This window comes from Sardina pilchardus, chromosome 16 (genome assembly GCF_963854185.1).
Source record: "Sardina pilchardus chromosome 16, fSarPil1.1, whole genome shotgun sequence".
Classification (NCBI taxonomy): domain Eukaryota; kingdom Metazoa; phylum Chordata; class Actinopteri; order Clupeiformes; family Clupeidae; genus Sardina; species Sardina pilchardus.
Genome location: NC_085009.1, coordinates 14,723,493 through 14,738,235, shown reverse-complemented (window position 1 = coordinate 14,738,235; position 14,743 = coordinate 14,723,493). Strand labels below are relative to the sequence as shown.

At 43.0% G+C, this 14,743-nt stretch overlaps 1 protein-coding gene across 1 annotated transcript; it reads left to right on the top strand.

Moving 5' to 3' along the window:
* The first annotated feature begins 3,157 nt into the window (after positions 1–3,157).
* Positions 3,158–14,492, top strand: capgb (capping protein (actin filament), gelsolin-like b). The gene is made up of 9 exons (XM_062516847.1): positions 3,158–3,270; positions 6,625–6,818; positions 9,139–9,293; positions 11,244–11,405; positions 12,131–12,280; positions 12,694–12,780; positions 13,224–13,356; positions 13,534–13,625; positions 13,998–14,492. Exons 2-9 carry the CDS (start codon positions 6,626–6,628, stop codon positions 14,061–14,063), a joined length of 1,038 nt encoding a protein of 345 aa, XP_062372831.1. The 5' UTR covers positions 3,158–3,270; position 6,625; the 3' UTR covers positions 14,064–14,492.
* Positions 14,493–14,743: the final 251 nt, after the last annotated feature.

The following is a 14,743-nucleotide window of genomic DNA, read 5'->3' as shown; positions in this document are numbered from 1 at the left end:
CACCTCTCTGTCTCTTTAACCCTGGCAAACCTAGCAGCCAGAACAGACACAAAGGACAAAAAAAAGTGAAAGCCAGCAACCACGTTTCCTGAACGTTGGGAAAGTTTATTGGGCGTTACAAGCATAAAGCAGAAATTCTGTTGAGTTGATTTTCGTTTCTTCTAAAGAATGGGCAGTTAGAAGTTGGGATCTCAAGAATTAGTGCTTTGTTTATTTTTCTCTGCATGAGAACCACCTACCAGAATTTATTAAAATCAGGGTTGTTGGTTTATTGTCTTTGGATCCCCTCTTCAGCCTATACTCTATAGCAACAATTTAGTTAAAAAAAAAAAATGTATAAATCGTTGGGATTTTCTTTTTTTTTCTGCAGAATTTTAATTCAATGTTCCGTATATTTGAGGCAAGTGAAAATATTACTCATCTGTGTGAATAATTGAGGAAATTTGTGGGGATCTTTTGTTTTGCCGCCCACCCCAACCCCCTTATCTGCTCTGTGTTGGATCGTTGAAGCTGTGAAGAAGAGTTGTCCAGGTGCGTTTGGGTTTGAAGGTGGAGACCACAGAGGCTTGTGACTCATCCCGCCCATATCTCTGGCCTCTCTCCCGAACTAACTGACAATTGTGTTCAGCTAATAATGGACTAGTGCTATTATTACTTGACAATTTGTGATTCAGGAAAATTTCAACAGCTATGAATTTCTTTTACAGTTGAAAGAAAAGGGCCATTTTCATTTCACGTTTTCACTCCTTGGGTGAACGACCCTTACGTGGTTAGGGCGGGGCTAACCAATGAAATAGACAACGGATTATGGTGGTTGAATGTTGTTTATGAAGGAGAGAGATGCTTAGCCCAAAACAGCACTTTTTGTACCTCCAGGTTTGGTCTCTTGGGAATTAAGCAAGATTGAGTTCAAAGTGATTCATTTTTTGACATGGAAAAGATGAGTGTTCTTGAGCAAATCAGTTAGTCCTGTCATGTTTTAGATCGACCAATCTATCGGTTCACACATTCTTGCTTTTTTCTCAGATTGCACCTGACCCTCAGACAAATCAGTGTTTTATTCTCTTCCAACCACCAAGGCCCAGATAGTCGTGGCCACGGGGCTCACTGGAGTGAGTTGGAGGGGGGGGGGGGGGGGGGGTTATATTGTATAGTGCTAGGAGTGTTTCAGTGGAAGGATATTGAAGAGCTTTTCTACCATTGATGTGGAACCAAGATGAATTCCTTACTTTGAAGGAATATGATTGGAACCACTGACTTCCCTACTTTTTCTTTTTTGGTACAACACCTACCCTGTATAACCATCCAAGTTTCCTCAATGGTGTTGGAGACCCTAGACTGGGCCAGTCTTTGAGGGGCTGTGAGAGTGACCTTAGCACAGGAACAGTAAGGTACCATCTGACAAAAAGGAGAGCCACTTGAACTTCAAAGAGCACCGAGCTTCAGTTTCCAAAGCCTTAAGTTGCAAAATGTTTGGAGGAGGGTTTTTTTTTTAGGCGTCTCCCTGGTTTTTTTTTTTTTTTTTTTTTTTTTTGTACAGCGTGTGAAGCCGTGTGGGTCCTCACCAAGCCTGGCCAGCCTTCAGCCGTTTGGCTATTTTGTGTGATGTCCGGTCGCTGTCGCTGTGTCTCGACTCCTAGAGAGGGCTCACCCTGGAGTGAGCGAGGAAAAGTGTGTTTGTATGAGTGAGTGAGTGTGCGCATGTGTCCATTGGTGAGACAGGGTTTTCCTGAATTCTGAGTTGAAGACTGGACAGGGTTTCTTGTTCCTTTTTTCTTTTTTTCTTTTTTTTTGGAGGGGGGGCAGGGATGGGGAGGGGGGTTGGAGGAGGATTTAAATTAAGAATTTAAAAAATTGCCACTGTATAGAAATCAATCTGATTTACTTCATTCTCTGTATCTATTTGTTGCGTTTGTTTTTGACTTGAGAAAAAATAAAAAGTTTTACTACATTTGTGGTTCTGTCATCACTATTTCTCCCTTGGTCTGTGAAATATAATGTATGATTGAATATAGTAAATGTGAAGCTTTGTTTTGTGCCACATACCTCACTCACCCAGTACTTGGCTTGCCAAACCATAATATACGTTTTAAATAAACTTGCACCTTAGATTTAGATTGGCTATGATAAATGTTTTTACAGACTTTTGAATTTGATTCTGATTGAATTCTAATTCAGGGCATTTGATCTTGCCCTCGAGGTTGATGCTTGCTGAATGTTTAATAACTAGTGTTCACACCTGACAGGTGTTGTTGTCAACTTATTGGACACACGCTTGCGTTGGACCATTTTAAACCTCGGTGTCCCCATACGAGTTAATGCAGTTGGACGCATTTCAGTGAAAACACGTATGTCCCTGAATCTGATCCCAAAGGCCTCATTACACTTTTAAATTGGTCTGACACTTAATTTGCTTAAATTAGTGTGGCTGTTAGGCTAATAGCATTGGCGGTGTGGGTTTACTCTTGCAGGCTGGTGTCACGACCACGGTGGCAACCAACATCAAGTTGTTGTGACAAGATGCCTCATTTCCTTGCTGACTCATGCCAGTCATGTGTCTGTTTATCCCACTTGGTTTCCTTGGGGTGCCACCTACGGGTCTCCATAGGAACCAAAATGAGGATCTTCTGCTTCTTTGGTTTTCCACATGAAGTGTCACTTCCCTACAATGGGGTCTGATTAGTGCCATGGTTAACCGGCGGCTCTCCTTGTTATTTTTAACTGTTGTATTTATCTGGAATCTAATTCACATCCTCTCTCCTACTCTCAGTTGAGTGGGCTCAGAGCTAACGAGTGACCACAGTATAATTTCTTTCTATAAAGATTTGTTTTGCAAAGAGGCAACATTCAATCTGTGAACATTCTGCATACATCTATCTATGCATGTTTGTCCTAATGTGTGTGTGTGTGTGCCTAGCTGTCCTCACATTAGAGAGGCACCGCAAATGAAAACCAAACTATTTGGCCTGAGAGATTGAATGGTCAATTTAACAAGTTCATTCAGCATCCTGGACTCTCTTGAAATATCAGTCTTCCTCTTCATCTGCCTCCAACACATTAATTCCAGGCACTCCCTCTTCATTGTGTTCTGTGTGATGTGTGCACGGTAGAGTGTGTGTTTAAGTGTGAGTCATGTAGGGGGCTGGACTAACCCACTGCAGGCTTGAACAGGAAGTATGTATGAAAGAGTTTTTCTCCGACAAATCTGCTCCTCTCTCAGACGCACCCTAAACCAGCACTCTTTCTCTTCACCCAAAAAACTACTGTAAGGTAGGTGGTACACAGCAGAACTCTAATACTCTGTAAATACTTTGCGTTGGACTTTGATCTACTTTGAGAAAGTTTGGAATGTGCTTGTTTTAGTGCACTTTTCTGTGTTTTTTTCTTTTTTTTCCCCTTTTTCTCTGGTCTTTCCACTGTGTTCCCGCATGTTCTGTCATTCCTCCTGTTGTGTCTGCATTGTTTCCTCTGTCACTGGGTCAACATGAATACTGGTTGCAATGCTGACCCATGCGGCATGAGAGACCGTGGGCCCCTGACTCTTTCTCTCTTCCTCCGCCTCTCTTCTCCATCTCTTTTTAGATATTTATCTCTACAATCTTTCTCTCTCTCTCTCTCTCTCTCTCTCTCTCTCGCTCTCTATGCCACACCCAGTAGCTGCATCTTTTCATCTTGTGTGTGTGTGTGTGTCATTGGAGTCAAGGCCTGAATGTAGCCTACACTTTCATATTTGCATTCCTCATAAGCATCTATGAACGCTGTGTGTAAGTTAATAGTATTATTATTGAGGATGTTTTTTGTTCTTCACCCATCATTTTCAATGTCCTCTTTTTTGAGATTTACCAATTTTGCATTTTAGGCCTAGATGTATATCAGGCCTATATGCTACTTTATTCGAGGAGAAGAGGGTGAATGGGTGAATGGATGGATGGATGGATGGATGGATGGATGGATGGATGGAACAGACAGGCAGTAATTATCACTGTGGTGTTTAGCATTTGTCAGGAACCTGACTCCCTCCACCCCACCCCACTTCACCTGCCCCAAACTACCCCACAGGGCGTCCTCTCCTCACGGCCGCTCGTATTATCACCCTGGCTCCGGTTACTGCCACATATAAGCTAACCAGGCCAGGTGAAGACACCGGCGCACACACACTCGTACACAGTCACACTTACTCTCACACGGTCGGTCACTCACTCACAGCCGGGCGCAGGAATGGAGCAGGAGTCAGGTACCGGGCCGGAGCAAGTGGATGGGATCATACAGTTAAGTGGAACGGGGGGTGTGTGTCTGTGTACGTGCGTGCGCTCCTTGTTATCATTTTCTTCAGTCGCCCTGCAGTTTTATCTGCATTCCGGGAAGGGTTGTGCGTGTGTGTGTGTGACAGCGAGTGAGAGAGAGCACTGAAGCGAGTTTTGCTTACGAGCAGCCGGTGAGCTATAGGCTGTCCATTCACTTAGTTCATCGTCTCTGTGTCTTAGGCTACTCTTTTCAAATATTTAGTCCGTCTACAGAACAGAACGCAAGCTTTTCCCAGCCTTTCCCCTCAAACCAATGAAATCATACCTGGTTCAGTAGGTCATTGGAGGTATAAACGGTCATCAAGGGAGTGTTATTTCAATGAAGTAGGGCGACATTGATAGCTGGCAGTGTGTTTTAGAATAGGCCTAGCTTGACTGAAAAGTTTAAAACGCTTGGGCCTACAAGGAAACGGGTTGACGTGACTGAAGCCGTTTGTTGTGGTCTCCACAGGCGCAGTGAATGTAGCGCGTGAGACCATTTCCGTTCTCTTTTAGGACTATCTACTGCAACAGTCTATCACCACGCTCTCTTCATTGTTGGTGGGCTAGGCCTAAATGTGATACTACTGTCAGCACTGCTTTGTGGTCCAAATGAGCTAGTAGTAGAGATGACAGTGCTATCCCGTTATTTTTTTCCCCTTGTGGTGTTTTAGACGGTTTAACATGAGAGGTTTCTGTAGGTCAATGGGAAAGTAATATTTGAACACTTGTTGAAGAAGTAAATGGTAGCTGAGGTGTAGGCTAGATGACAGGGGAAGCCAGAGCTTGTTGTCCTCAAAATGTAGCAATGTAGGAAGCAACCTGATGGGTCAAAACATTACAATAATGGTTCCAAGGGAGAAGTGAGAGAAGTGTGATGAATATGTCGAAGTTGGTGACAATGAGCCCAGCACAAGTGCTTAAAGGTTGTCCTGGGAATGTAGAAAATAGTAAATTTGCAGAAATTATAGATAAGTTTCGGCCTATCTAGTGCATTGCCATAGCAACATTATCATATGTAGGCTACACATATAGATATGATAAATTAGTGGCCTTTAACTTAGACTTTGTTGAAGTCAGTCACTGTGGTAAAGCATAGTTGCATCATACTGTTTGCATGGGCGAATGCCTGTGTTCCCTTTTTGTCACAATCTGTAGGCTGATGTCTGGAAATCAGATAATAGGAACATCCTGCTTTAGTTATGTTGATAACTTATGCTTGTCAGATCTGGTTGATGGAACTATGAGTGTCACCACAGTTTAACTGATTGCACTTGATTAAAACCAGAGACCCCTCACGCTATATTGCTGATGCACGGTGGCAATGATATTGTTTGTTTGTGTGTGTCACTGTCGCGGTAAATAAGATCTCAGTCTCCAAGCTGTGTGTGAATGCTGTTTGCCAGCTCCTCAGGCCTTGTTTGGCCAGAGCACTCAAATACACTGGCAATCAAGAGAGTAGTGTCAAAGACCACTCCTAAAGTTACATAATGCATGGGAGAGGGAGACAGTAAGAGAGATGGACACAGAGATAGAAAGTCTGATATCTATTGCAGTATTTGGCGCATGGCACAATTAGGCATGTCTACACATGCCGTGTGTTTGTGTGTGTTTGTGTGTGTGTGTGTGTGTGTGTGTGTGTGTGTGTGTGTGTGTGTGTGTGTGTGTGTGTAGATAGGTATTTATGTGTTATGGGATGGGTCACAGCCAGTAAACCTGTCCCCACTCACTTGCCATGTGCCTGCTTACATAACAGTGATGCTAACTCCCCTTTCTCTCTTGCTCTCGTTCTTTCACCAGGCCTTTCTTCTCTACTTCCGTCTGTCTCTCAACACTCTGGCTGGTCCTCTGAGAATGCACAGTTATTTCCTCCGTTTACTCCTGCTCTCAGGGGCTCTATCCTTGTGTGACCCTACACCATCTTCAGTAACGTCTCTCTGCCAGTGCATTGCGGCATGGCACGGCTGTCTCCTCTCTTTCACACACTTATGTCTTCACACTTAAACAAATGATAAACTCAAGAAAGCGTGAGAGTATTCTGGCTCTGTCATTTACTTCATTTGGTTTTGGTTTTCCTGCGACGTATTTTCTTTGGTTCCTTAACCACCTGTCTCGCCGCTCTATTCAGAAAAGGAAGTGGTGTTGTTACACAACGGAATGCAACACCAACACGTCCATGTGTCATCCACTCTTCCCCCTTTTCCTCCCCTCATTTCTCATGATTTGTTTAAATCACACTTCACACTTCCACGTTGGTCCAGTCATTCCCATTCTCTCTCTCTCTCTCTCTCTCTCTCTCTCTCTCTTTTCTTAACGTTCTCCCTTTTATCTGTCTCTATAGAATGCTCCCTTTCCAAGCAGCGCCTGGCCAGTTTGGGCCCGAGGTGAGGGAACCAGGCCTGAAGTGTTGGCGCGTGGAGAAGATGAAGGCCGTTCTGCTAGAAGCGTCCGAGTTTGGTGCCTTCTTCAACGGAGACTCCTACCTGGTCTTGGAGCACCGGGGAGACCAGGGGGCAGACCTCCACATGTGGATAGGTAAGGTCGATCGATGGCTCATGCCGAGACTTGAGTGAGAACACCACACCCATAGGAACCCTGTCCTTCTTGCCCCTAGCCTGTATCTTATCCCATTCCCTTATCTCTGGTTTAATGCTAATTTGGTTCTTCGTGTTTGTGGAGCAAAGACTCGTGTGCCAATTTTAGAGGCGTTCATATGTGGACTGATAGTCAGTCAGCTGTCATGATATTTCATGTGTGAGAGCTCTCTGAAGTCAGTGTCTCTTTGTTTACTTAAACTGAGTCTTGAAATTTCACTTGCTCAACAGGTAGACCGAAAGAAAAGCTGTGGCAAAGCTTTTAACTCTTTGGATTTTGATTCCCACTGACTATGACTGCGGTTACATGCACTTCAGTATGGCGGTTATTATGCTTTTCCCAGTTTTGGTCATATTCAGGATATGGTGTTTACATAATCACAGAGAAATCCGTTTTTTTAGTACTTATATAGATAGATAGATAGATAGATAGATAGATACTTTATTGATCCCCAAGGGGAAATGTACTTCTGTGTACATGATGAATATTAGTATCCTGGTAACCAACTATAAAGCACACCTTATCCCAGTTTCTATTGCGTGTTTGCATGAGAAACTTAGATAAGTTGTGCAAGTTGTGCGCATGGAACAGTATCCCGGTTCCACCTAGCATAACCAGTTTACTCAAAACTGGGAAAAGGGATTATTCAGGGTTCTGAAATCAGGATATGATGTTTACATGCTCAATTAAAAAAACCCGGGATACTTCAAAATCCTATAACTGCATGGGATACTGAAGATGAAAATGCTGACAGAAAATGCTGCTTTTTATTGTTTTGTAGTGTTTGTTATTATTTCCTTAAATGATACTGTAACTGCTGCTTCTGACAATTTTTGAAATGGCGTTTGAACTGTATAGTGTTTGAAAAAACTTTTTGATGAGTCATGGCTTTGTTATCAGCTGCGGTTTACAGAGGCTGTGCTAAAAACAGAGATGCTGTGAAAAGAGACGTGGAGTGCAGTAAGTACATGTATCACAGGGTGAAGTAGCATTAGCCGAGTGGCGAGATGAACAGATAGCGAGAGAGGAAGGAGGGAGGAGAGGTAGAATAGCCCTGGCGCTCTCTCTCTCCTCTCGCTCTACTTATCCCCACTTCACTGATGGAGCAGCAGGTGAATGGTTCACTAAGCCCTCTGGCATACATGAGTGAGTGCGTGTGTGTGTGTGTGTGTGTGTGTGTGTGTGTGTGTGTGTGTGTGTGTGTGTGTGTGTGTGTGTGTGTGTGTGTGTGTGTGTGTGTGTGTGTGTGTGTGTGTGTGTGTGTGTGTGTGTGTGTGTGTGTGTGTGTGTGTGTGTGTGTGTGTGTGTGTGTGCTCTTGTGTGTGTGTGTGTGCTCTTGTGTGTGTGGGCATTGTGTCTGCCTGCGTGAGTCCTGACTATTGACCAGTGACAGACAAGTGGACCAAAGGCTTAGTCATGACTGAGTTGACCCTGCATATGAGTGATGGGGGCAATTAAGAGATGACAATAAGAGAGAGAGAGAGAGGACGAGAGAGAATAGAGGGATGAAGTGGGGAAGAGTCCCAGGGGAAAAAGGGAAGGGCGGGTTTTGTGCCGGGCCCCATTAAAGATTCAGCAGGCCCGTAGCACAGCTCCAGTGTGGCTGTTGTTTCCACCGTGTATCCGGTGCTTGGGTAACACTAAGCTAGTTGTCAGCGTGTGGATACCCCCATTGAACCATCTGCTCCAAGAGGGCCCTCTCTGATCGACCACCACCCCACCATCACCTCCTCCCCTGTGCTCCTCAGCCCTCCTCAGCCCCTCAGCTTTTCACTGTCATGGCGGCACTCTTTCTCCCTCCCTCTCTCCCGTACACACGTTATGACTCCCACTGTCCTGTCACTCAGAGTCTCTCCCACCAATTTTATTTTTCTGACCTTAGCACTGTCACATTCAATTGGTCAGTCACATCCATCATTTTGTCATGTGTGTGTTTTCTGTTCCTGCCAGACAATATTGCTCCTTCCAGTGTGGAACTTTGTCTGGTTTGTTTGTAGTCAAATCTCCTCCTCTATTTTCAGACTCTCTTGAAATTCACTTGATATCCACCTCTCTGTCTGGGAACATACTCCTTATTTCTGTTTCACATCTTCTGATCATCTTCTCACTTCCCTGTGAAGATCAAGACAAGATCAGACAAGAACGAGCAGTGACGAAGGCCCTTGAAACATTTCCATAAGTTTACCGGTATGCATTCTTTCTCTTTTTGTGTTCCCTCTTCTCTCTCTCTTTCTCTCTCTCTCTCTCTCTCTCTACCTAGGTGAGAAGTCGTCTCGTGATGAGCAGGTAGCCTGCGCCATGTTGGCTACGCAGCTGGACAACTTCCTGGGTGGAGACCCGGTCCAGCACAGACACGTCCAGGGCTACGAGTCGCCGGAGTTTATGAATCTCTTCCCCCGAGGAGTCAGCTATAAGGTATGAGGACAGAAGTCTGCAGCTGATAAACTTCATAGAGACTCCAGTGTGTGTACAAGTCTTCCAGTTACCCTACTATCATAGAAATCAGGGGTTATCAACCTAGAGTTCGGGATCCCCATCGGCGTCGCCAGAGTGTGTGAAAAAAAATATTTATATTCTACATTAAAACATCACTTTTCATCCATTTTGTTTAATTTCTAGTGCCGTTTCTAACAAACACACACACACACACACATGCAAACAGCATTGTTGTTGTTGACATTGGCAGTCTGGCCGTAGCTAAGCATTGGTAATTTCGCAGTAGTAGCCTTTTTGTGGGCTGTCATTCAATTGGCTGTATATTGTTGCTGATGGTCAGGAATTGCTGTTATGTAAAAGAAGTTTTCAGTGAAGTTTCAGTATCAGAGCACCCACTTGGTGCCAAGTATAAGCTTTAAAATGATCTGAAACACTCATCTTTCAGTAATGACAAACATCCTTCCAATGTCTCCAGTGGTGAATGTTGCCATGCCTTCTGCTGTCGCGCATGTTACAGATTATGTTTCCTACAAGCTTGTTGTGGACATGGACTGGACACAGTGTGTAATTAAGCTAAGACAGGTTATTGGACAGATGGCAGAGGTCATCTGGAGGGTTAGTTTACACTTTTCAGATGGTGTAAATGACTTTTAGTGTGGAGAGTCTTGTGATGAAGGCCATTCAGAATTATAAGCACCCTTATGAAGACTGTATGATAAATGGATTTAGGACATTTTGTTGATTTTGTGTTGGCAGCAAGTTCTCTTAAATATTTAGGTGATTCTGAATGAACTGGAATGAATGTCACTGTTTGCTATTTAATCTCCAACTGTTTGTGTGCTGTGCATTACAGGGTTGATGAGTATTCTAAAAAGTAGCTGTAATAAAAGTAAAATATGTGTACTAACTGGATTTCATAACCCCCGAGGCCTTCATGTTCAATAACAAACCAACCCCTATCTCTCAGTTTAAAATGTTTCATTAGTTTTTACTACTATGATCAGGATATTTTGGGTGATGTGTCAGTAAGGAGCTCTTGTGGGTGAGCACGCAATTTGCACTTTTAACTGCTGTTTAGCGGTGCCCACAAATGTGTGTATCACTTTCCTGCTCATCTTCCTCTTTATGACCACATGATCTCTCGACTCGATAATGTGAGCGTTGCATGCTGTGAGTTTATTCGTGTTAAAGACCTGACACTTTCTTGTACATTTGATGAGTAGAGATAAAGTGTAAAAGCTGGATTTCATAACGTCATGTTTCCCGAGGCCTTCATGGTCAAGAACAGCCAAGTTTAGTTTAGATAATGATCAAGACATTTTGGGTGATCAGTCTGAAAAAAAGCTCTTCCTGGTAAACATCCATCCATTAAGTGGACACTTAATAGCGCTGTCCACAAATGTGTTTGCCACTTTCTTTACACCCTCTTGATCTTTCTACTTATAATATGGGTGTTGCCTGCATGGTGTGAATTTATTAATGTTAAAGACCTGACACCTTCTCATACATTTGATGGCTAGAGATATTTACTGTAAATACATGCATTTTACAAAACCATATTTAAATAGCAGGCTATTTAAATCTTGTAGTGTTTTCCGGTGTGTATTTCATTCGTTTCTCCACTTCAAATAACTTGAATTTCGTTTGGTGTGAGGTCTGTGTGTATCGTGGCCTGTGCTACTATAACAGCTGGCTCATGGGTCATTATAGATTTAAAAAAAGGATGATGATGCACATTTGTTCCATCTGTGTCTTTTTCATACAATCCAACATGACTTGTTTTGCTGGTAAGCCAAACTCTGCCATCTTGCAAGATAAGAAATTAGCATGAATGTTAATAATCAATATGATTAGGTCATTTTTTACAGCGGCCCAAACGACGCCTCACTCCTCTCTCTCTCTCTCTCTCTCTCTCTCTCCCTCTCGTAGGAAGGAGGAGTGGAGTCCGGTTTCAGGAGAGCCCAGTCGGGCTCGGGTCCTATCCAGAGGTTGTACCAGATCAAAGGCAAGCGGAACATCCGGGCCAAAGAGGTGGAGCTGAGCTGGGACAGCTTCAACAAAGGGGACTGCTTCATCCTGGACCTGGGGAATGTAAGAAGGACACTAGGGCTCTTTCAGACTGACATCGCTAATGGAATGCATGCCTGTATTCATGCAGAACAAATAGCCCTCTAGAATGCCTGCGTGATTCTGACTAGAGCCCAGAACCAGAGAAAGACTCTGATTCTGACTATGGGATTAGAAGCAAATCCCAGTTCTTCTGACTCTGAAATTCCGAGCATTTCTTCTGAGGACACTAGGATAGGGTCATGTGGAGTTTTCTAGTGTGCCAGGCCACCAGGCACAACATGCAAATGCATACTGCATGTTTTTAATGGCAAATGACTTTAAATGGGAATCTCTTAACACTGTGTTAGAAGCTCCCAGAAACTTTAATTAATTTGTAACGGTAATTCATAAGCAAATGTTGCACATGAATTAATATAGACCCTTTCAACTGCATAAACAAACAGGAGTGTTCCTTAGGCATTCCCAGTGGCATCGAAAACAACATTGAGCTAATGGTACCTTATGGACAAAGTCAACATTTTGTAGAGCATTACACTTCCAATTCCAATTCCAATTCAAAGTCCAATTAATTTTCATTTCAAACTTTACTTCAGTTTTAAACTGGAAAACCCTCTAGGAACAGATTGAAACCTTCAGTTTCAGTTTTGATCTAGCACCTGTAAATATTTTGGATGCAGGCACAGTATCGGCACTTTGCTTTGTCTTTGAAAATGCTCACTAAGGAAATGACCCTCTCTTGCTCTCAGACCATCCTATCCTGGGTTGGCTCGCAGGCCAACATCTTTGAAAAGCAGAAGGTGCGAGAGATTGCCACACTGATCCGGGACACGGAGCGACACGGCAAAGCCCAGATCACCAACGTCACAGAGGGAGAGGAGCCGCCCGAGATGCTGCAGGTGCTCCTCCTGAACCTCAGGCCTCCTGACGATCACTCAATCCTCTACTTTCTACTTTACTTTACTTTACTTTACTTTACTTTACTTTACTTTACTTTACTTTACTTTACTTTACTTTACTTTACTTTTAGCTTTTAGTTGTTCTTCTTGTAATATAGTGATGGTTACTCCACAAATCACTACATGTTAGTATGGATTATTTTGTGTCAAGCTCTGTCGACCAATTTAGATAGAGTATTATTGCCATACTTAGGCAGTTATTAAAGACACTATGGCTCATGTAATGAATGTTACAATATTCCAGTCTAGTGTGTGGCTTATCAGCAGCAGTATTAAGAATATTGTATTGTATCTTTGGCACATTCGTGAGTTGTAACCCCTTGCATCTGGCTCTTGTCGTTTGTGATTGACAGGTGCTGGGCCCAGTGCCAGAGCTGAAAGAGAGCACTCCAGAAGAGGACAGCAAAGCTGATGCCTCTAACACCGCCTCCCTCTACAAGGTATTTAGGCAACGCCCTGCTCAACGAAACCCTCTACACTTTAAATATTAATTGTGTTTTGGGGAGGATATACAATTGAGTGATTTAGAAAGTCATTTGGGTAGGAATCACACTGGCCAACTGCAAGCGGCAGCAGTAAGCGGAACACAATACACTCAGGCCATAATACGTTCTATCTCGTTCTCATTGAATACACTGGCTTTGGAAGTTGAACCAAGTTCACCGCTCAGCTTGTTCCGTGTTATCGTTACGCTAGAGCTGCCACCGTTCCACTGCCGATCATAGAGAACAATAGGTAACTTGCTAGTGAACAATACGAAACCAGCCAGTGTGATCCCTGCCTTACGCTTGCTTATACTCATGCCTGTTTACGTGGTACATAGAATGACTTTGTTAGGATTTCCGTATGAAAGCCTAGATAAGGACTGTTTGTGCTCCTTTAGGTGTCTGATGCAACAGGGTCGATGAAGCTCTCTAAAGTGTCGGAGAAAAGCCCGTTTGCCAAGGACCTCCTGGTGCGTGATGACTGCTTTATTCTTGACAATGGAGCCAATGGGAAAATTTTTGTGTGGAAAGGTGAGTGAAACATTTTGAAATTCTTCCCTGTATGCATCACACTATCTCCTAAAAAGTATGTAAATCCACCGTAAGTGATCAATGTTTCATGTTATTGCACATTTAAACTGAGAGCAGGAGGCGTTTGAGTTTTCCTTTGTAATTGTATTTTATTTTAACATATTACATGATTGACAGGAATGGGAGCCAATGCTGAGGAGAAGCGGGAAGCTCTAAAGATGGCTGATGATTTCATCCAGCAAATGAACTACCAAAGAATGAAAACTCAGGTCAGTAAAGGCCCATGGCATGGGGAAGGCAAGGCATACTGATCTCTATCCTGTGAATAATGTGGTATTAACTGTATAAATTAATGATTAAAAGTTAGCCTGATCTATATCTTACTCAGATATATCATTATTATCTTTATCAGTAATAAGCATTGATATTTCTGAATTAGGTAATTAGGTATTTTCCACATGACAACATGAATACTTCACAATATTATTCAAAACAGACCAATACAGCAATCTTTATTTCTAGATTAGTGTTACACCACAAGCAGTCAAGTGCAGGTAAAGTGTTTAGGCGGGTATAGGTGTGTGCAGGTGTGTGCAGGTGTGTGTCGTGATGTAAGTGTCTTTACTGTGCATTGCCTGCAGGTGGAGATCCTTCCCCAGGGCAGAGAGACCGTCATCTTCAAGCAGTTCTTTCAGAACTGGAACTAGAGGGCCCCGGCTGCACAACAATCCAAGCATATGTTGCACTCGCTCAAAATGTTGAATCAATGTCAAAATAATCATAATAATACCAGTATCTCTGCCGTCACCACTGGTATATTGAGTAAATTGTAAGTCAGCAATGAAAGCCCCAAATGTATTTGGGGTTTGTAATAGGCCTATATGTATATATTGAAAAGGAACAGAAAGAGCAATTATGTGACCGTGTGGGCAATTGTTACATTGCTGAGGTTCACAGCAGTGAAGGCCAGATGAGCTACACTGGTGTGTGTGTGTGTGTACGCCATACTAACACAAGACAGCGACTCAACTGCTTGACTCAGTTCAACTGCCACTTGCTTTCACAATTATCGATTAAGGTTGTTGTTCAGGTTATTGAAACGTTTTACTGCATTAAAGCCAATAATGTTTCACACAGCTAATGCCATTGCCTGTCTCTTTGTCAAAACCATATTTGGAGGGAGTTTATTTCAGTATATTTACATATTCATTTGTTTGGCCAACATACTCTGACTTCCAATGAAGGAACCGCAATAAAGACACACTAAATGCAATAAAGTCATGAGGTATTTTAGATGGTTCAAGTCTTTGCGGTCATTCACCTTCGATTTATTTCCTTATCGACAGAGTTGGGCACAAATACTATTCAAAAACTATTTTGTTACAAA

Excerpts from the sequence above, each read along its gene's own strand:
- capgb (XM_062516847.1), top strand. The coding sequence starts at position 6,626 with ATGCTCCCTTTCCAAGCAGCGCCTGGCCAGTTTGGGCCCGAGGTGAGG. Across the intron at positions 12,281-12,693 it reads AGCCGCCCGAGATGCTGCAG|GTGCTGGGCCCAGTGCCAGA; the intron begins GTGCTCCTCCTG and ends TGTGATTGACAG. Across the intron at positions 12,781-13,223 it reads ACACCGCCTCCCTCTACAAG|GTGTCTGATGCAACAGGGTC; the intron begins GTATTTAGGCAA and ends GTGCTCCTTTAG.